At 42.7% G+C, this 21,391-nt stretch overlaps 1 protein-coding gene across 5 annotated transcripts in view; it reads left to right on the top strand.

The window, feature by feature from the left end:
• The first annotated feature begins 439 nt into the window (after nt 1-439).
• LOC115481854 (autophagy-related protein 16-like) overlaps nt 440-21,391 on the top strand; it is a 39,777-nt gene continuing 18,825 nt past the window's right edge. For 2 of the 5 annotated variants that reach the window (XM_030221282.1, XM_030221281.1), the window contains exons 1-3: nt 440-605; nt 7,804-7,910; nt 13,260-13,341. In XM_030221282.1, the coding sequence (XP_030077142.1) occupies nt 7,820-7,910; nt 13,260-13,341 (173 nt within the window). In that variant the 5' untranslated portion in view covers nt 440-605; nt 7,804-7,819. The remainder of the gene's footprint in view (nt 606-7,803; nt 7,911-13,259; nt 13,342-21,391) is intronic. The other 3 variants (XM_030221279.1, XM_030221278.1, XM_030221280.1) reach the window with 2 other exon arrangements.

Genomic DNA, 21,391 nt, shown 5'->3' on the forward strand with positions numbered 1-21,391 from the left:
AGCTGCCAAGTTACCCAATTCCATCAAGATTTAAGGCCAGGCCTGAATAGTTTTCTTTACCTTTCTTTTACCTGTTTATTGGGTTTGAATGCATTCTGCATAGAAAACCTTACTCTTTCACCCTGTGTACACATTATAACAGTAGTTCACAACCAGTCAGTCAGGTTATCCACCCTGAATATACATGAGAGAAATTTGCATGTAGTGCATGCAAATCATTTCATGAATATTCATTGCAGATATCCAGAAAACCTCACTGGCTGGGGTTTCTCCAGGACAGATTTGGGAACTACTGCATTATACAACATGGTTGCTGTGGCTTCCAAGATCTATTGGATTGGATTCTCAGTCTTCCACTAATTTCCTTGAGTTCCTCTTTTCCTCTGCCCTGTGCATGATGACATATAAATCAAGTGTTTTGATTGGTTTAAATTTGTCTTTTTCTACCAATAGTGAGACGGAATAGAAAGTGTCTTCTGGTGGTTAGTTTTTTTTTTTTTTCCTTCCCAATCTAGCTTGTCATTTCCTCTAGTTTGCAGCACTGCAGAATAGGGGCTTTTGTGCAGGAGAAGCTTTCGTTCAGCTGCTGTATACAGTGAAGTATGGTATGTCTTGGACTTTGATTTTTAAACTGCTTAAATTCTTGAGGCAGAACAGTGATTACTTTCTGAAAGAGTTGGTATGCAATATGGGCGGGTGTTTTCTGTTTGTGTTGTTAAAGTCATTGATAATGGTGATTATTCAGACTGAAAAAACTGGTGTAGCTTCCATGGGTAAAAAGTTCCCATGAATGTTTAGGGATATTGAAAATGTCCCTTAAAGACTTGGTGGGGCAGGGGTGGGAGGGTGTTAACTGACTAAACAAGAGCATAAGAACACAAAAACTGCTGAACTGGGTCAGAACCAGGGCTTTTTTTGAGGGGGTACTTGGGGGTACTGAGTACCGGCACCTTTTCCATTGTCTGCTAAAATTGACTCGTGGACCCCAGGTTTTAATGAAGGAGCTCAGGCTCTACTCACCAATGCTGCCTTGTCATAGATTCTGTGACTGGTTGCAGGGGGCCTGGCTATTGTGGGGTGGGTCCCTCAGTGATCACCCTACCCCTGAAGGGTGGCCTAGCATTTGAGTACCGGCACATTTTTTTGCTAGAAAAAATGCACTGGTCAGAACAAAGGTACCATCAAGCCCAGTATCCTGCTCAGACAGTGGTCATTGCAGGTCACAAGTATCTAGCAAGATATCAAGGAGGAGAGCAAAGCATCACTGCTCATATCCCGAGAAAAGCAGCTGTTTTTCCCAGGGCTGCCTTCCCATTATTGCTTTATGAGGTTTTACTCCAGGAACTTGTCTAACCCTTTTTAAACCCTGCTATGCTATCCTGACCAGATCTTTCTGTAGGAAATTCCACCACTTAATTGTATGTTGAGTGAAAAAAAAAGACTTCTGATTTGTTTTAAAAATCTACCTTTATGGCAAAGGCCTAAATAGGCGTTCCCAAACCTATCCTGGGGGAACTCCAGGCAGTCAGATTTTCAGGATATCCACAATGAATATGCATGAGATAGATTTGCATACCAAGGAGGCAGTGCATGTAAATTGATCTCATGAATATTTAGTGCGGATATCTTGAAAACCGGACTGACTGGGGTTCCCCTAGCACAGATTTGGGAATCACTGGCCTAAGAAGTGCGCTCCCTATGGGTTAAATAGAAAAATTCTGCCATCCTTTGGTCCTGAGTAAGGCACGGGATTTTGCATATGTGCCTCCTGGCTGGAGAGAGCCCAAATCAGGCAGCCAGGTTCTTGAAATCCCTGTAATTGTTTCCCTCTACCCCCAGCCCAAACTGGAAATGTTGCAGGTGTTGCTCCCCCCCAAAAAACAAAAATAGAAAGAAAATCCCACTGATAATCATTTAACACTACATCCCCAACCTACTTGGGCTTCCACAGCAATCACTACTGTCATCAGTCCAGGCTGGAAATACTGCACCCTTCTCCCTCCCCTGTAACTGAACTCACTGCTGCCAACTTGGCACAGATATCCGGTCTTGCTGCCAGGATTCCTGCTGTTGCTGGCTGCAAAAGGGGAGATGGTCTAAGAATGCCCAATGCCCAGACTCTCTCTCTCTCCTGCCAACTCTGTGGTGTTGAAAGGGGCATGATATGCATAGGGGTGGAGGTTGAAAGAGATGGGATGAGCTGGGGGGAGAGGACCCATGAGAGAGAAGGTATAAACGCGGTGCAGTAATCCCATTACAAGAGGGAACCCTAGACATGCGGGTGTTCTACCTTATAAAAATGGTTTTTAGTCTTGAGATTTGGAGGGGATACAGGGGAACAGGGATTCAGAGGTTAGGTGGGGACTGAGATAATTGGGTGGAAATGTGTGACTGAACATGGACATGGGGATGAGGGAAGTGGAGCCTGAGAGATTGAGTTTGGATTCAGAAATTATGTGGCAGTGAGGGCAAGGCAGACATGTAAGATGGGCTCAGCTATTTGAGACAAGGCATAGATGAGTTAAAAACTGAGACGGATGTGTGCATGGAGAAGGGGTAAGAGAAGAAAGGGATGGGATGATAAAAGGAGAAAATAGAGGAGTTGGAGAGCAGGTGAAAGGAGGTTTGGGAAACTATGTAGGGGATAAGATAACAAAGGGCAGACATCTACTAAAATTTTGGAATTACTATTGACAACTGTCTTTTGATGCTCCAGTCTCTAAGGTGTTTTTCTCATGCTTCTTTATCCTTAGGCAGATACGTTCTATCCCTTCTTATTTACATGCCTTGGTCTTATCTAAACTGGATTACTGCAACTCTCTCCTAGTTGGTCTCCCCAAATCACAACTACATAGCCTCTAATTACTTCAAAACACTGCTGTTAAGCTTCTCTAAAATAAAAAGAAATTTGACCATGTTACTCCACTTCTTATTGCTGGCTTCCAGTTCCTTACCGGATCTCCTTACTCATCAGATACGGTCTTTTGATTTGCCCCTCTTTTATGGTTATCCATCTTCTTACTCAACTAACAGAGTTCATCGGTTGTCACAACAACATATCTTATGCATCCCCTCATCTTATCTTATCTTATGCATCCCCTCTTTTCGACAGGACTTACTCTAGACTCTCGGCTGTCCGTTGCTTCTCAAGTTTCATTTCATCTGTCCTCAAGATAGGCTTCTTCATACTACTTTAACTTTGGTCTGTTAGGGATATTTTTCAGTCACTATTGCTTTTGTGCTCTTCTACTTTTTTCTTCTTATCACCTGTCTCGATTATCGCAATATCGTATATGCCGGATCCTCTTAAGCCTACTTAAAAAAAAAAAAACTCCAAATCCTCCAACACATTGCCATTCACCTGCTCTGTCATATTTGCAAGACAGACCGAGCCGAGCTTCTGCTTAAAAAAAAAAAAAAGGTCACCATTGGCTCCCACTTGAATATTGAATTAAGTTTAAATTTTACCCCCTCCTCCAATATTCAACCAGCCACAGTGAGTGCTTTGCTGCCCACTGCTGACGTTATTCCCGGATATTCAACGTCAGGCCCTGTCCAGGCTTTGGCATTGACTATCCATTTTATTTAGCCGGCTCAGTCAATATTCAGCCTGTGACTGCATAAACCAAACTACTTAAAGTTAGGACAGCTATTTTTACAACCCAATTTAAGTGGTTTACTTATGTGATCATGTGCTGAATATTGGCACAACCTGACCCCGCCCCTGGAATGCCCACAAGCCACAAGTTAGTCGCTAGCTTACTTTCAGGACATTTCAGTTGGATGTCCTACCTCATCTTATAGCTCTCACTATTCCTTGTGTCTTGTTCTTCGCTCCCTGAATGACCATTGTTTGGTTCTGCCAGGCTGACAGCGGCTCAGCTTGAATCTACTATACATAGTGCTTTTTTCTTCACAGCACCTTTTACCTGAAGTAATTTTCCATTACGTCTACATGGTGAAGTCTCTTGTTCAAACGTTTCAAAGTAGCAGTCAAGACATGGGCTCTTCCAGCAAGCCTGTGGTACTTAAGGGACTATGACTCATCTGTGATCACCATTTCCCTCCTCACCTTCCTAGTCCTTTACCCTCTCCTCGCCCCACCCACCCATCCCCCACTTGTAAAGATTGTTGGGCTCTCTCTCATGTTTGTTGTCTTTTTCTATCCCAGACATTGTAGTTTCTTTTCTATTTCTCTGTTGTAGTCTGTACACCACTTTGTTCTGCACATCAGCCAAGGCAGTATAGCAAATACCAAGGGAGCCTTTTACTATAGGGTTGCAATGGGGCAATCCATAACTACCACCGGCCCAACGTAGGCACTGGAAGTAGTTCCACCCCCAGCGCGTGGTATTTCCAGTGCTAGCAGAAATATTTCCACAGGGGGTTATCTGGACGTAATTAAGCAGTGCTGTGTGCTGCCTGGTTACTTCCAAGTTTAGCGTGGGAGTCCTTACCACCACCTCAGTGGGTGGCAGTAACTGCTCCCCCCTGAAATGGCCATGCGGCAATTGCGAATTTACTGTATGGCCAATTCATTTTTGACTATTTTTACCTGCTGTGGTAAAAGGGGCCCTGGCAGAAACAGCTGCCATTACAGGCACAAGGCCCCTGGGCCCCTAAATAAGCAATAATGATTGATAGGGGATTTGTATATCAAGATTTATTTATTTAGATTTTGCTCATACCTTTTTCAGTAGTAGCTCAAGATGAGTTACATTCAGGTACTCTCTGGATGTTTCTCTGTCCCAGGAGGGCTCACAATCTAAGATTGTACCTGAGGCAATGGAGGGTTAAGTGACTTGCCCAAGATCACAAGGAGCAGCAGTGGGATTTGAACTGGCCACCTCAGGATTGCAAGACTGGTGCTCTAACCACTAAGCCGCTCCTCCACTCCACAGATGTTAATAGTTCTTTCTGCCAGGAAACTTGGAGGAGATCTATTTTTTAAGAATCCTGTAAACGACCACATCTGTTAAGCTGATTAATTCTGCCTGGTAATTATAATATCAGATTTTATTATGTTGAATACAGCTGATAAATATAACTGCATTATAAATATCTGCTGTCTTCCATCTGTCTTCATTCATCACAACACCAACATCGAAAACTTCTTCGACGACCTAGACCTAATCCCGGGCGGATACCCAGCTGACCGCATCTGGTCCACACTCAATCTGCTCACCACTGAATCAGTTACACAAGTGACTCATAGATTCGCGAACACCCACTGCAAACTGGACATATGTCCCAGTCATCTACTTAAATCTGCCCCTAGCCGATTCATAGAAGACCTCACATCCCACCTAAACTTTGCGTTACAACAAGGTTTCTTCCCCGAGGACTATGGTAACATCCTACTTACCCCAATACCAAAAGACACTAAGAAAAAAACCTAATGACCTTACCAACTACCGCCCAGTTGCGTCCATCCCTTTAATAGTAAAATTGATGGCGAGCCTGGTGACCAAACAGCTTACGGAATACCTGGACAAGCACTCAATACTACACGACTCACAATCAGGATTCTTCTCCCACTATAATACCAAAACTGTCCTAGTCACTCTCCTGGCCAAATTCAAACAGGAAATAGCCATAGGTAAAAGCATACTTCTCCTTCAATTCGACATGTCGAGCGCATTCGACATGGTAAACCACAATATATTACTAAGACTCCTTGGCCACTTCAGGATTGTTGGAAACGTACTCAACTGGATCAAGGGCTTTCTAACCACCAGAACATACCAAGTAAAATCAAATTCAAACATATCATCACCGTGGAAAGCAGACTGCGGAGTACCTCAAGGATCACCAATACTCTTCAACATGATGATGATCCCACTGGCAAAGTCCTTATCCAATCGAGGCCTTAACCCATTCATCTATGCAGATGATGTTACAATCTTCATTCCCTTCAGACATGACTTGACTGAAATAACTAATGAAATCAATGATGGCCTGAACATCATGGACTCGGGCAAACTCATTCCAACTGAACACTGGAAAAACACACTGTCTTATCCTCTCATCTCAACATAACAACTATAAACCCGCAACCATAAACACCCCAGGACATGCACTCCCTATCTCAGACAGCCTAAAAATACTCGGAGTCACAATCGATCGCAACCTCACTCTCGAGAGCCAAGTAAAAACCATAATAAAGAAAATGTTCTACTAAATGTGGAAACTCAAATAAAACCTTTTTTCCCAAGGGATAACTTTGGTAAACTAACACAATCAATGGTCCTCAGTCATGCAGGTTACTGCAATGGAATCTATGCGGGATGTAAAGAACAACTCACAAAAAAACTCCAGACCGCCCAAAACACAGCAGCCAGACTGATATATGGTAAAACACGATTCGAAAGTGCTAAACCCCTTCAAAAAAAGCTGCACTGGCTCCCAATCTAAGAACGGATCATCTTCAAAATCTGCACATTGGTCCACAAAATCATTTACGGCATAGTCCCAGGATACATGATAGACCTAATAGATCTACCAACTAGAAACAGACTCAGATCAGCACGATCATACCTAAACCTACATTACCCAAACTGCAAAGGGCTAAAATACAAAACAACTTATGCATCTAGCTTTTCCAACATAAGCACACAACTATGGAATGGATTCCCGTATACTGTGAAAACAATACATGACCACCTAAATTTCAGGAAGTCATTAAAAACCCACCTCTTCAAAAAAGCTTATCCCAACGATCCAACATAAATCCCCACACCCTGCAACACAACATAATCAAAGATCGTACTGGACAATTTACTATCCTCTTTGCCCTCGACCCATAACGCCTGATTCACCTCTATCTCAATTGACCACAACACAATCTTGTATTTGTTATCAACCGAAATGACAAACGCCTTTACGGTACTTTGTAAGCCACATTGAGCCTGCAAATAGGTGGGAAAATGTGGGGTATAAATGTAACAAATAAATAATACTAATCTAATTTCTGATAATATTGCCACTAATATTATTTCTTTGCTAAATGTAGATCACAAACCCAATTGCATTGGGTCCAGTTTTGATAGCAATCCAAAATCTCTTGAAATGAAATAGCAACTGTCAACTCCAAGGTCATTGATATGTGTTCATTTGCAACAACAACAAAAATATCTGTGGTTATCAGTACAGTGGCTGAAGTGCGTCCATTAGTCAGACCCAAGATGTGCAGGAATAGTAGTAGTGAGTAGCCCCAGCACGGGCCTGTTCAGCATACTAGTGCTAGAAACACTTTACTGCCTCACTGAGATTATTATTATTATTTATTGCATTTGTACCCCACATTTTCCCACCTTTTTGCAGGCTCAATGTGGCTTACAGAGTAAGATTATGATAAAGTCAATACATGATTTAAATACAGTTGATCAAAAGCTGGGGTAGAAGAGGATTTAGATGTTGGGTAGGTTGTGTGAGAGGTGATTTTGGTGTGCTTGGGTAGATTAAGGGATGATATGTATCATCGAGGTTGACTTTTGTAAGCTTTGTTGAAGAGGTGTGTTTTCAAAGCTTTGCAGAAGCTGGTTAGATTGTTCATGGTTTTCAGGGTCTTGGGTAACGCATTCCAGAGCTGTATACTTTTGTACGCAAAGGTGGCAGCATAAGCCTGTTTGTATTTCATTCCTTTACAGCTGGGGAAATTCAGATTGAGGAATTTGCGGGCCGATCTTTTGGCGTTTCTGGGCGGTAGGTCCACTAGGTTTAGCATATAGAGTGGGGCATCATATAGATTGATGCAAATATGGCATTTACAGATGGTGTTAATCGGGATGTGTTTTTTATTAGCAGGGCCAGAAGTAAAATGGAGAAAACCTGGAAAATACACATAAAGACCGAACTTGGAAGAAGAGACCGAACTGAAAAAGATGCGTACCAGAAGCTTCTCCATACATGTAAATAACTAGTATGCTCTTGTAGTAGTAACATTTCTGGATTTTTTTTTTTTGGGGGGGGGGGGGGGGGGGGGGGGGAGGGCAACAGAGGTGTAAGTATGGAGCCAGCAAGCCATGGAGTTCCATTTTACATAGAACATAGAGATCAGAATTGAGATGTCCAGATGGGATGAGCTGAATTTCCAATGACACTTCAGAAAGTGATAGGCTGATGCTGAGCCTTTTCTATAATACCTGCAGGAGTGCATGTGCTGTGGGAGAAACTGCTACGTTTCTAGACGTTTAAATTACATATGTGTGTGTGGGAGGGGCATATGGAAGCAGGTCATTTCAGTTAGACACCCCCAGTAAAAGCAAAGGTGTTAACAGCAGTGAAAAAATTATAATTTCAATAATCATCTCAGCAATTCACCTCTCAATAACGCAGAAGGGGACACTAAGGGCCCCTGTCTGTGCTGGTATCGGTGTGTGTTTTTCACGCTCGAGGCCCCCTTTTACTGCAGCTGGTAAAAGGGAAGTCTCTCTTTCCTGCAGGAAATGGCCATGCAGTAAGTAAAGCACGCGTGGCCATTTTTTTTTTTTGGGGGGGGGGGGAGGGGAGCCCTTACTGCTACCCATTGAGATGGCAGTAAGGGCTCTCGTCAGGGCCATTGAGAGAGGGGGCAGGGGGGGAAAAATTCCCCAGGCCCGGGCCTCCAAGGGGGGCCCGGCGCCGGGGTCAGGCCACCAGCGCTGCAGTCCCCAGTCTCACCTGCCTGCCTCCACGGCTCCGGGCCCCCTTCATTCAAAGCGGCAGTCGCAGATTGCCTCTCTTCTGGTCTTCCTTCCCTGTGTCCCGCCCTCGCGTAAACCGGAAGTTACATCAGACGAGGGCGGGACACAGAGAGGGAAGGCCAGAAGAGAGGCAATCTGCGACTGCCGCTTTGAATGAAGGGGGCCTGGAGCCGTGGAGGCAGGCAGGTGAGACCGCGGACTACCGTGGCGGGGGGGGGGGCGGCCTTGCCCTGGGCCCAGCCTAGTCTCTTGGTGGCTCTGGCTTTCGTGGTAACCGGACAGTGAGCGGTATTGCCCAATTACCACAGGGTACTCTCTGGAACCACAAAAATAGATTTTTGTAGCGCTGGATATGATGGTGCGCTAGGGGTGGGAAGTAATGCCAGGCTGCTGTGCCTGGTGGTACTTCCTGTTTAACGAGTGGTAAGCCCATGTTGGGCTTACTGCTGCTTAGTAAATGGGGCCCTAAGCAAAAAAAAATTTTAAAAAAATACACAAAAGATGAGTACCATTAAAATGTAGCTGGAAAGGAATGACCACAGACACTCACAGTCTAAGAAACAAAATTCATGATCTGCAAGTCTTAATGCTAGAGGCAGACTTAAATTCAGGGAGACAGTGTCATTCATGGCATGGAACCATATTGGGCTGTAATCTATTTAAGAAGGCTAGAGATGGTTGAAAAGGTGGAGGAATAGCTCTGTATGTGAGAAACAATATTAAACGACTGAAGTGAGGGGGCCTGAGGAAAGGAAGAAGCAATATGGCGAACATTGAAAAAAGAAGAGGAAACCTCTATAGACAGAAACAGAGAAACTTGACAAAGATCTGGCCAGAGATATCCAAACGTTGGGAATGAAAGGGGAGGTGCGGTTGCTGGCAGCGGATTAGAAAGTTATATAAAACAAAAAGTGAGGAGAGTGGATGAGGATACCAACAATTATGTGTTTATTCACTTGAAAAATAACAAGTTAAAAAATAACAATGTACATAAAAATGACCCGACACGGCCGTGTTTCGGCCCAATGGCCTGCCTCAGGGGTCTTTGTAACCTTAGAAGATGTAACATGGAATGTGTACTCCAAGGGAAATAACGAGACACAATCCTCTCAGGTCTCCTCTCTTCAAAAAGATATATATGAAATATATATTAAAAAGCAGAACGGACTTGTAATACTCCTCTCCGAAGAGATGTCTAGGACATCAGGACTCACAGAAACAGAATCCAGATCGGTGAACATGCCAGACTCGGAGTCCGGCACTGAAGGGGACTTCGGCTGGTGGGGGTTGGGGACCCCCGCCAGCAAAGGTACCTGGCGGTGGCGGGGGAGGGATGGTGGCGGCGGAAGGGGGGGTCAAAAGGGACAAGGGAGGGGCGGCGGCGGCACCGGGGGGGGGGGGGGGTCAAAAGTGGTCTGTGGCACCGGGGGGCTAAACTGCCCCCTCACCTCAGGCTCTGGACCCCCCTCCTGCCGAAGTCTGGCTACGGCCCTGGTCTAGCAGTATACCAGGATTCCTGCCCTGTGATTTTCAGGGGGAGTTCATACTTCCCAAAAATGTATTTTGAAGTCAGGTACTTGTCCACTTGTGTTAGGAACCCACAGAATCTTTATTTGCTTGGGATCAGGCAGAGTTTGTTGGGGTTTTTTTGCCCATTCCTCAGTTACAGCTAGACAGACAAGTTTACTCAAAGCTGTGGGTAGATCTGTTTCAACGTGTATCAGTAGTTGCACATTATCAGCTTAGATATAGAATTTTATGTCCATAGGCACAAAAGGATTGAGGTAGATATTATACAAAATAGGTGACACAATAGGTGATCCCTTTTGGCACCCCACAGTTCAGTGCCCAAGGTGATGACGTGCTGTTGCTGAACAGAACTGTTATTGTCTGTCTGAACCATGTAAATACTGTGACACTGATGCATGTTTCTGGCAGCCTTGTAAGCATGATATTATGATCCACAGTGTTTGAAGGCTGTGAGAAATTCAGCAACACCAGTGTTGAGACAGATCCCTTGACACAGTTTCTATGGAGATCATCAAATGGTATATTCTCCTGTATATTTATTTATTGCATTTGTATCCCACATTTTCACACCTATTTGCAGGCTCAATGTGGCTTACAATGTTCTGTCCTGGCAATCGCCAGTTCAGAGTAGGAGATACAAACATGGGTATCATGATTGAATTAAGCAGACAGGTAAAGAAGGCATTCAGAATATAAGGCAGAATGGTGATGTGTTACAGTTTTTTATTGGTCATTATTGTATGCCTTGTTGAAGAGAGAGGTCTTCAGAGATTTACGAAAGTTAGTTCGGTCAAAGATTGTTTTTAAGTTAGGTGGCAGTGCATTCCACAACTGCGTGCTCATGTAGGAAAAGCTGGACGCATGTGTTAGTCTATATTTTAGTCCTTTACAGCTAGGGAAGTGAAGATTAAGGAATGTGCGGGCTGATCTTTTAGCGTTTCTGGATGGCAGGTCGATAAGGTCTGACATATAGGCCGGGGCATCTCCGTGAATGATTTTATGAACTAGGGTGCAGACCTTGAACGTGATGCGCTCTTTGAGAGGAAGCCAGTGTAGTTTTCTCTTAAGGGTTTTGCATGTTCGTATTTTGTTTTTCCAAATATAAGTCTGGTTGCAGTGTTTTGGGCTGTTTGAAGTTTCTTGATGATTTGCTCTTTAAAGCCAGTATATAGTGCATTGCAGTAATCTAGGTGACTCAGCACCATTGACTGTACCAGGTTGCGGAAAATGATCCTTGGGAAGAAAGGTAATGCTAAATACAAAAGAATGGCACATCTGCTAAATGAAAAATGTAAGCCATATTGAAGCGAAGAACCTGTTTTTGGATAATTGTGGGATATAAGAATAAATAAATAAAATCTATGGGAGCGAGTAGAACTTCTATTTTTTCAGTTTGGAATAAAATTCATCAAGAAGGGGAATGCGAGCTGTCTCCGTTCATTATCCAGGTGTCCCTCTAGTCCTCAGGTGTTGTCGCTGATTTTAATGCTAGGGTAAAGATTGCTACAAATAGGTCTACGATTTCGGCCCCTGAGTTCTTTCAGAACCCTGGGTTATGCATAATCCAGTCCAGGTGATGTTCGACTTTTTTTTTTTTCTGAATTTTCTCTTTTATATCATAGAGGTTAACTGTGATTTGCTTCAGTTTTTCTAAATCACCATCATCATAGACTGTATCCAGAGCTGGTGTCTCTCCAAAATCCTCCTTTAGTAAAGATCAAAGCAGAGAATTCACGTAGCTTTCCACTGTGGCTTTTATCCTCCCTGAGTGCCCCTTTTTTACCTCAGCAAGCTCTCTCAGAGGCTTCCTGCTTCTAATATTCACGGAAAGTTATTAGGAATTTTTGCTTCAATGCCAAACTTCTTTTTCAATTCATTTTTGGCCTACCTTAGAGGCCTTGTTACTAAGCTGCAGTAAAAGAGTGCCTGCACTAGCATCAGCGTGTGTTTTTGACGTGCACTGAGGCCCCCTTTTACCGCAGTGGGTATGAGGCTGTCTTTTTTTTTTTTTTTTTTTTTCTCCACGATAAGAAATGGCCATGTGGTAAGTGAAATGCTTACCGCATGCCCATTTCTGAGGGGAGCCCTTACTGCCACCCATTGAGATGGCCGTAAGGAGTGGAGGAGTAGCCTAGTGGTTAGAGCACCAGTCTTTCAATCCAGAGGTGACTGGTTCAAATCCCACTGCTGCTCCTTGTCAGGGCCACCAAGAGACTGGGCCGGGCCCGGGACAAGGGTGCCCCCCGGCCCCACCCCCACTACCACCCCCCAGGTTGTAGCCGCCCCCCCTGAGGGGGGCCCAGCACCACAGTCCTACCCGCCTCCGCCACCGGGCCGGGCCCCTTCGACCCGAACCCCCGCCAGCAGAAGTGCTGTCTTCTGACTCTGGCGTGCGCGGCCCACACAGACGCGCTCCTCTCAGCTGATCTTCGCTATACGCTACAGGGCTTCTGTGCATCTGACGTCCTGCACTTGCAGGATGGGACTGCAGCACCGGGCCCCGGGAATTTTGTCCCCCCTGTCCCCCCCTCTCGGCGGCCCTGCTCCTTGTGATCTTGGGCAAGTCACTTAACCCTCCATTGCCTCAGGTACAAACTTAGATTGTGAGCCCTCCTGGGACAGAGAAATATCCAGAGTACCTGAATGTAACTCACATTGAGCTACTACTGAAAAAGGTGTGAGCAAAAACTAACTAAATAAATAAGGGCTCCCACACTAACCCAGCAGTAACGGTGCTGACCAATTATCACTGGTTAATTTCCAGTGCTACAAAAATAGATCATATTTTTTGTAGCACTGGAAACGGCATGCACTAGGGGTGGCAACTACCACCAGGCTCTTTCGGCAGCCTGGTGGTAGTTCCAGAATGGTGAGCGGTAAGCCCACAGTGGGCTTACTGCTGCTAAGTAAAAGAGACCCTTAATGTTGTAAATCTCCTGGATTTTGAAGATGGTATTTTTACACAGTGTCCTCACCTTATGTAAACATTTGAATTATTGTCTCCTTAGTGCTATTATCCTATTACAGAGCTTATTTTTCATACAGATGCTAAACTCATGGAGAGACTGGATCTACAGAAATTTCTGGCAGACAAACTGCAGTTGGAAATCAGCAACACAGAGTCTAGGTATGTGATGCAGATAAACTTTTTAAGAGGGTAATATAATAAAGGCAGTATGTGGAGATGCCTTGAAAATAATTGTCAGTCACATGCATAGGTTTCTGTGCAAAGTAATATCCACCCCGAAGCAGGTCCAGCTTTTTGATTGTAATCTGCAGGCGCTTACTGTGACAGGGTGTCTGTCTGCCCACCCTCTGTGGTAACACCTCCATCTCCTGAACCTTTTCTGGCCTTTCATAGGTTTTAGTGGGTAGGGTCCTTCCACCCAATTGACCCACCCCCACCCCAGCTCCTAGTTGAAGGAGCTATGCTTCAGTCAGCTTTAATCCCCCCTCAAAAAAAAACAAACTGAACTAAACCCAAAAAGATTGCTAGTTTCTCCTTTACTTCAAGTTTATTCCAACTTTATTAACATTTTACTATCCCACCCTACAGAAAGCCTTCAGAGCAGCTTACATTCTAAAACAGGAAAAATAAAAAGTGTAATATCATGGAGAACGTGGACTTGATAGAAAGGTGGGGGGGGGGGGGTAGAACTACAATATTTGATAAGACAAGAGGGTAGGATAAAAACATAAGGGGGGGCTTCCATGCATTCAGCACTCGCCCAATAGGTTCGCAGATAGGAACAGAAAACAGGGAACTAACAGAAAGCCTCTTTAAATAAAAAAAAAAGTCTTGAGATCTGTCTTGAATTTTACCTAAAGAAGTCTGCAAGCGAAGGGATGCTGGGAGAGAATTCCATAACTGTGGTCCCTGAAAAGAGAAAATCGAGTGTCTACTATGTTAATATACTATCTCACGGTAACTGGGAACCACTAACTGGTTTTGATGGGCTGATCTAAGAGTTCTTGATGAACTATAAGGGTAGTGTGGGAGATGGAGGACAGTCAGCAAAGTTGGGATGAGCCTGAAACAACATAGGGCAGAGAGGTTAACAGTAACAGACAATAGAAAGAACAGTTCATATGGGACATCCCTTTAAAAGGTTTACTTCTTGAGCCCTTCCCTAAAGTTTCCTCAGTCCATCAAAAACCTCTGTTCCATAGCCTCAATGACCTCCAAAGAAAGAAACTTCTTAGGGCTTTTGACAGCATTGCTGCAGTCAGCAAGTCAGTGTCTATTTGCAAGTAGTTTCATTCAAGTGCCTTTACTACTACTACTACTACTTACCATTAACAGGTGCGAAACAATACAAAAGTGTATGTTGCCTTACTTTTCTCTCAAGCCTAGCCAAGTAGAGCTAGCAGACCCTTTCTAAATCTGTTCACAACTGGTAGGGTTACTCCTTGCCATACCCTTCCCCCTAACTTTATAGTTTCTAGTAAGGAGGGTTCCTCCTCAGGGCAGGGGAAATTAAGGGATTGTTTCTGTTTTATTATTAGCTTTAGCTTATTCTGCTTTTCCCTTCTGGGCATGCCTGATTTCTCCTTACAATGCATATGTTATAAAATGCATGTCAACTTTGCAACTTCATCCCAACTCTACCCAAATGTCAATGTTCAGTTCACATTTAATTGGGATGTAGTCAGTGGTGTGCTGGAGCAGGCTCTCACAGGCTCGCAAGAGCCGGTTGTTAAGTTTTTAAGAATTTTGGGAGCCAGTTGTTAAAGTAGAGCCCTCCATGGCTACTTTAACAACTGGCTCCCAAAATGTGGGCTTGGGCCCCCTGCTGAATTATCTTTTACTTTGCTGGTGGGGATACTGAGCCCTGCCAGCCAAGTAAATAGACTACTGCTGCTCCCCGCTCCTTGTTTCCAGCTCTGGGCAGCAGGCTGGGACTTCTCGAGCATGTGAGAGAAGTTCCAGCATGCTGCTCAGAGCAAGACTTTGGGAGTGGTGGCAGTCCATTTATTGGTTGCCAGCAAAGGTATGCCTAGCGTGCCCGCATGAAGGGAGGGAGGAAAGAGAGGCAAGTGTTGCTCCCCCTCCCCCACCCGGCCACCCCTGGCCCTTCCAACTGCAGAGCTGGCTACGTCAGGAGAAAGAGCCTGTTGTTAAAAATTTACCAGCACACCCCCGGATGTAGTATATGAGGATGAGCAATGATTGTCTATTACCCTTTTTCTCCTTTTATATCTTTACTTTCTTTATATATTTAAGGCAACTGCATGTTTGTTTGTCGTCTATAAAATAGTGAGTGACATGGAAAAGGTAGACATGAATTTCTTGAATACTCTTTCCAAAAATACAAGGACTAGGGGGCATGCACTGAAGCTACCAAGTAGTAAATTTAAAACAACTTGAAGACAATGTTTCTTTACCCAATGTGTAATTAAACTCTGGAATTTGATGCCAGAGAATGTGGTAAAAGTAGTTGGCTTAGCAGGGTTTAAAAAAGGTTTGGATAATTTTCTAAAATAAAAGTCCATAAGCCATTATTAAGATGGACTTGGGGAAAATCCACTTCTTCTTTCTAGGATAAGCAGCATAAAATCTGTTGTACAGTTCTGGGATCTTGTCTTGTAGCGCTATAGAAATAAGTAGATAGATACTTGTGACCTGGATTACAGGATACTGGGCTTGATGGACTCTTGTCTGTCCCAGTATGGCAAGGCTTATGTTCTTACCTTCCATTGTTTTTTTTTTTTTTTTTTGTTTTATTAATTTTTGTCTCAACATATTATATTTTACCTCTTTTTAATATGAATTGTAATCCAGCTTTATGCAATTGTTTGTGAAAGGCCGTATATCAACAGACTAAGCTAATTCTATGAATCCTACTACCCATCACATATCCAGGAGACAATGACAATGACCTTGGCTATCTTTCCAACCAAAATTCCATTTGCTTATCCTGTACCCATCCCCCTCCTGCCTCTTCTACCCTTGCTCACACCTCTCCTACTCCTTCACCCCTCTCCCTCTTTACCTACCTTTCACTTTTGTTATTCTGTTAAATTTAACTTTATTTTCTCATCAATATCCTGTAATCCCTATTACTATGTAAGCCGCATTGAACCTGCTTTGAGTGAGAGAGCGCGGGGTACAAATGTAATAATAATAATATATTTGTGCTCGTGCCAGCACTTGTATTTTTATGTGCGCCTTTTGATGACCCTTTCCCGCATGTGGGACGTACTTCATAACATTACTCCTATGTTCTGCAGTTCAGGGTCATCCAAAGAGATTTTCAGAGTTGGGGAAGAAGTGCCAACTAGTTCTTCATAATGCTTTTTGAATAAAGTTACCACGAAATAAATAAGCAAGGTGCATTTGATAACGTTTCATTGCCTAATGTAATTTCTCATAGAATCAAGCTTTGAAAAGTATTATATACTAGTATAAAAGGCCCGTTTTGGTAGGCAATCATGTTGGAATGTATTATATTTTTCATGCATTGCCTGTCACCTATTATTTCTCTGTGATTACTCTGTGACCTCTGATGTGAATTACTTAGAGAGGTCACACTGCTATGCAACTTCCTGTGGGGGTTAGATGCAGCACATGCAGCACATGGAGCACATGGAGCTCATGATCTCTCCTAACCTGAGAGGATCTATGGTGGTGTGAGCATCCATTACCATCTAAGCACATGGAAGGAGCTGATAATACAAATGTATAGTAATATGTATATATAAGCCTGTCTGATTATAATTCACTGTGAGTAAACAGATGTTTTGTTACTTCAACTTTAAAGTGACTCAGCAGTGAATTATTCAGGGGTGAATGAGAGAGAGATGAAGAAAGAAATTAACATTTCTAAAGCTGAAGCTGTGTGTACTAAAATCTGCTAATTATTTACTACAAATAATCCAACAAAAGGGTTATGGGCCCAGGGCCAGGAATTGAAAAAGAAGAGAAATATTACCAGGCAGAAAAAAAGGCCACATTTTTCTCTTAAGTTTTAAAGGAAAGATTCAGTCTGTCTCTCTCTCCCCCCACACAGCAGACAGAAGGCTAAGAAAATGGCTGAGGGAAGAAATTCACCATTTTTCTATTCTCTCAAGGTGCCTAAATTAACTGAGTTTAATTATCGGCAGTGGGAACTAAGATTCATATGTCTCCTTCGAGCAAAAAGATTAAATATATGCTTAGACCAAGACAGAACAGCTGAAAATATGGCTGAATGGGACAATGCAAACTATAATGTGAAGTGCATGCTTTTGGAAGCTCTCTCAGAGAAACAAGCCATATTAGTGGAGGGAAAAGATACACCAAAGGACATTTTATATAAACTGAGAACTATGTATGCAACTACATATGCAAAGCAGCAACCAATTTGGCTGGCAGAGTTGAATGAAACCAAATTAAGGGATAAAAGTAAATGTAATGATCACATTATGCATCTTATGTCTTCATTTCAAAAGTTAGAACTTTCTGGAATTCCCATGTGTGATGCATTGAAAAGAGCATTTCTTTTTACCTCACTATCAAAGAAGTTTGATGTTTTTAGGTCTGTAAATGAGGCCATTGAAGGGCAATCTTTTGAACAGACAACATCAAAACTAAGGCAGGAATGCATAATAAATGATTCTGAGGAGATGTGTTCTCAAAGTCAGTCAGAGAGAAATGAAACAAATTTCTTGGCAAAGAACAGAGGAAGGCGGAGCTATGGGAAAACTCCACCCAAGGGCAAGCTGATTTGCTACTCATGTGGAAAGGAGGGACATGTATCTAAATGGTGTAAGGAAACACAAAACACTCCCTCTAGCTCACCTAAGCCAATGGAACTAAAGAATTTTCAAACCAGGAAATGTATGAAGGACAAAGATAAACACAAGGGCTTTCTAATGGCAGAAAAATCTTTGACTATGGTAAATAATAATTCAAATGAAAGTACTTGGATTTTGGATTCAGGGAGCACATGCCATTTAACCAATTGTAAGAATTTCTTTCAGGAAATGTGTCCAGAGGAAGGTATTCTTAAAACTGCAAACGCAGGGACTGCTAAGATCCAAGCAAAAGGTATTGGATTCTTAAAATGCAAAGTGTCTAATGAAGTTAAAGAAATTCCTGTAAGTGATGTCTTGTATATTCCCCAAGCAGTTTGCAATATGCTTAGTGTATCTACATTAGATAAGAAGGGATTTGCGATTCATTTTGAAAACAGTAAGTGCACAATCTCTAAAAATGATGAAGTGTATGCTGAAGCTTTTATGCATAATGATGTTTATAAGCTGAACATTTCAGGTGAAGCCTCACATATGGCGCAAGTAAGGAAGAATGATGGTAAATGTAGTCTGGAAATCTGGCACCGCCGCCTGGGACATCGTGATTCTAAGGTGATCCAGGATCTTTACAGTAAGCAACTGGCCACCGGCATTCAGATAAGTGCAGATGCTGGTAATATGGAGAAATGCATAGACTGTGTTACTCAAAAAGGTGTGAGACCCTCATTTCCTGCATACACAGGAAATAGGAGTAATAAAGTGCTGGACTTAATACACAGTGACTTATGTGGACCGTTTAATATCCCATCATTGGGAAATAACAGATTTGTGCTAATATTCTTGGATGATTTCTCTAGATACTGTGTGGCCTATTTGCTGAAAGAAAAAAGTCAAGTCACAGACATGCTGAAGAAATACGTAGCCATGGTGAGCAATAAATTTGAAAGAAAACCAAAGGTTCTTCAGACCGACAATGGTGGTGAGTTCACTTCACAAAGCATGCGCACATTTCTAGAACAAGAAGGCATTCAGCATATCACAACAGTAGCTTATACACCAGAGCAAAATTCTGTTGCAGAGAGAAAATTTAGGTCACTTGTGGAAATGACCAGATGTATGCTGTCAGATAGCAATCTCCCTAAAAGACTATGGGGGGAAGCCATTCTCACAGCAGTGTACCTACAAAACAGAATGCCAACTAAAGGCGCTGAGCGCACACCACATGAGACATGGCATGGTAGGAAGCCAAACCTGTCACACATAAGAACATTTGGAAGTACAGCATATGCTCATGTACCAAAGCAAAGAAGGCATAAGCTGGATTCCACAACAGAAAGGGGCATTTTAGTTGGCTATGCTCCAGGACACAAAGGATATAGAATTTTGAATCTGAAAACTGGCATTGTTGGCATAAGACATGTTACATATTTTGATGAAAACAAAAGGGTTGATAAAGGCTGGATTATCCCAGATGAGCCTTATCATCCAGAATATGAAACTAGAACCATAATAGACATGCCAGTGTATATAAATGCCATACCAAGGCAGATGTCTGAAAGCAACTCATCTGTATCTAACGAGGAACAGGCAGAGGAAGCAGACACAGAAAGGATCATTGAAGAAGACAGTACAGTTGGAGAAGGGGAATCAATTGGAGAAGAACTCTCAGATTTAGAGGATGCGGAAAGGTCAGACCAACCTGTTGTCAGACGCTCATCCAGGGAAAACAAAGGTGTTCCACCCCCAAGACTGTCTTACCTAACAAAGTCAGCAGAAGCTCAAGAGCCCTTAACATGGGATGAGATTGAGAAAATGCCAGCAGAAGAAGCTGCTGAATGGCATAAAGCTGCACAAGAAGAAATTGATGCATTGGATAAAAATAATACTTGGATTCTTACAAAATTACCTCCTGGCAAGAAAGCTATAGGATGCAAATGGGTATTCAAGTTAAAAAGGAATGCACAAGGAAAAGTGGAAAGGTATAAAGCCAGATTAGTGGCAAAGGGATATCTTCAAAAATATGGAGAAGATTTTGATGAAGTGTTTGCACCTGTAGTGAAACACACGACAATCAGAACACTTCTGAGCATTGCAGTCTCAAAAGGCATGCAAGTCAAACACGTTGATGTGAAAACAGCGTTTCTTCACGGAGATATAACTGAAGACTTGTATATGGAACAGCCAACAGGTTTCATAAATACAAAACAAAGACAGCTAGTGTGTAAATTAAACAAAGGTCTTTATGGATTAAAGCAAAGTGCAGAATGTTGGAATGATAAATTGCATGAAATATTGACAAATTTAGGATTTAAGCAAGGTGAAGCAGATAAATGTTTGTACACTAGGTGCACAAATGGACAATATGCATACATTTTAGCTTTTGTTGATGATCTGCTCATTGCAAGCAAAAGTGAGCAAGAGTACAAGGACATTGTAAAGTGTTTAAACCACAATGTTGAGATAAAAGAACTGGGTAATGTGTCATACTATCTTGGTATAGAAATTGAGAAACAAAATGATGGTTCTTATCTTCTAAGCCAGAAGCAGAAAATAAATGAGCTTATTGAAAGTTTAGGTATGCAAGATGCCCAAGTTGTAAGCACTCCCATGATCACTGATTTTCTGAAGGATGAAACAGTAAGAGAACCTTTACCAGATAACATCCAATATAGATCAGCCATAGGTAAGCTTTTATATCTAGCTACCACATACAGGGCTGATATAGCAAATGCAGTAGGAATTTTGAGCAGAAGGGTCAGCTCACCTACCAAATCAGATTGGACTGCAGTTAAAAGGATGGTAAGGTATTTAAAGGGTACCATTGATTGTAAATTAAAGATTTCAGCCAATAGTAATCCAAAACTAATATGTTACTGTGATTCAGATTGGGCAGGGGATCATTCTGATTATAAATCCACAAGTGGATATGTGTTTATGTATGGAAATGTACAAATTTCATGGGCCAGTCATAAACAAAGTATTGTGAGTTTGTCTTCTACAGAAGCTGAATATGTGGCCGTATCGGAAGCGTGCAGAGAACTGATGTGGATTGAAAAACTTATGCTGGATTTTGGAATAGCTGAACAGAGACCAATCCAGATAATGGAAGATAATCAGAGCTGCATCCGACTGTCACAGAATGACAAGGTTCAGTCACGCACCAAGCACATCGCAACGAAATACCACAACGTGCGAGAGTTGGCGAAAGAAGGGGTCATCAGTCTACACTATTGTCACACCAGTGAGATGACAGCTGACATCATGACCAAACCGTTACCCAGAGAACGTTTTGTGAATCTGCGTATAAAGCTTGGACTTTGTATGAATAAATAATTGCATGACAGTTATGCATGAGAAGGGGTTTGTTGGAATGTATTATATTTTTCATGCATTGCCTGTCACCTATTATTTCTCTGTGATTACTCTGTGACCTCTGATGTGAA

This window comes from Microcaecilia unicolor, chromosome 12 (assembly GCF_901765095.1).
Source record: "Microcaecilia unicolor chromosome 12, aMicUni1.1, whole genome shotgun sequence".
Lineage (NCBI taxonomy): Eukaryota > Metazoa > Chordata > Amphibia > Gymnophiona > Siphonopidae > Microcaecilia > Microcaecilia unicolor.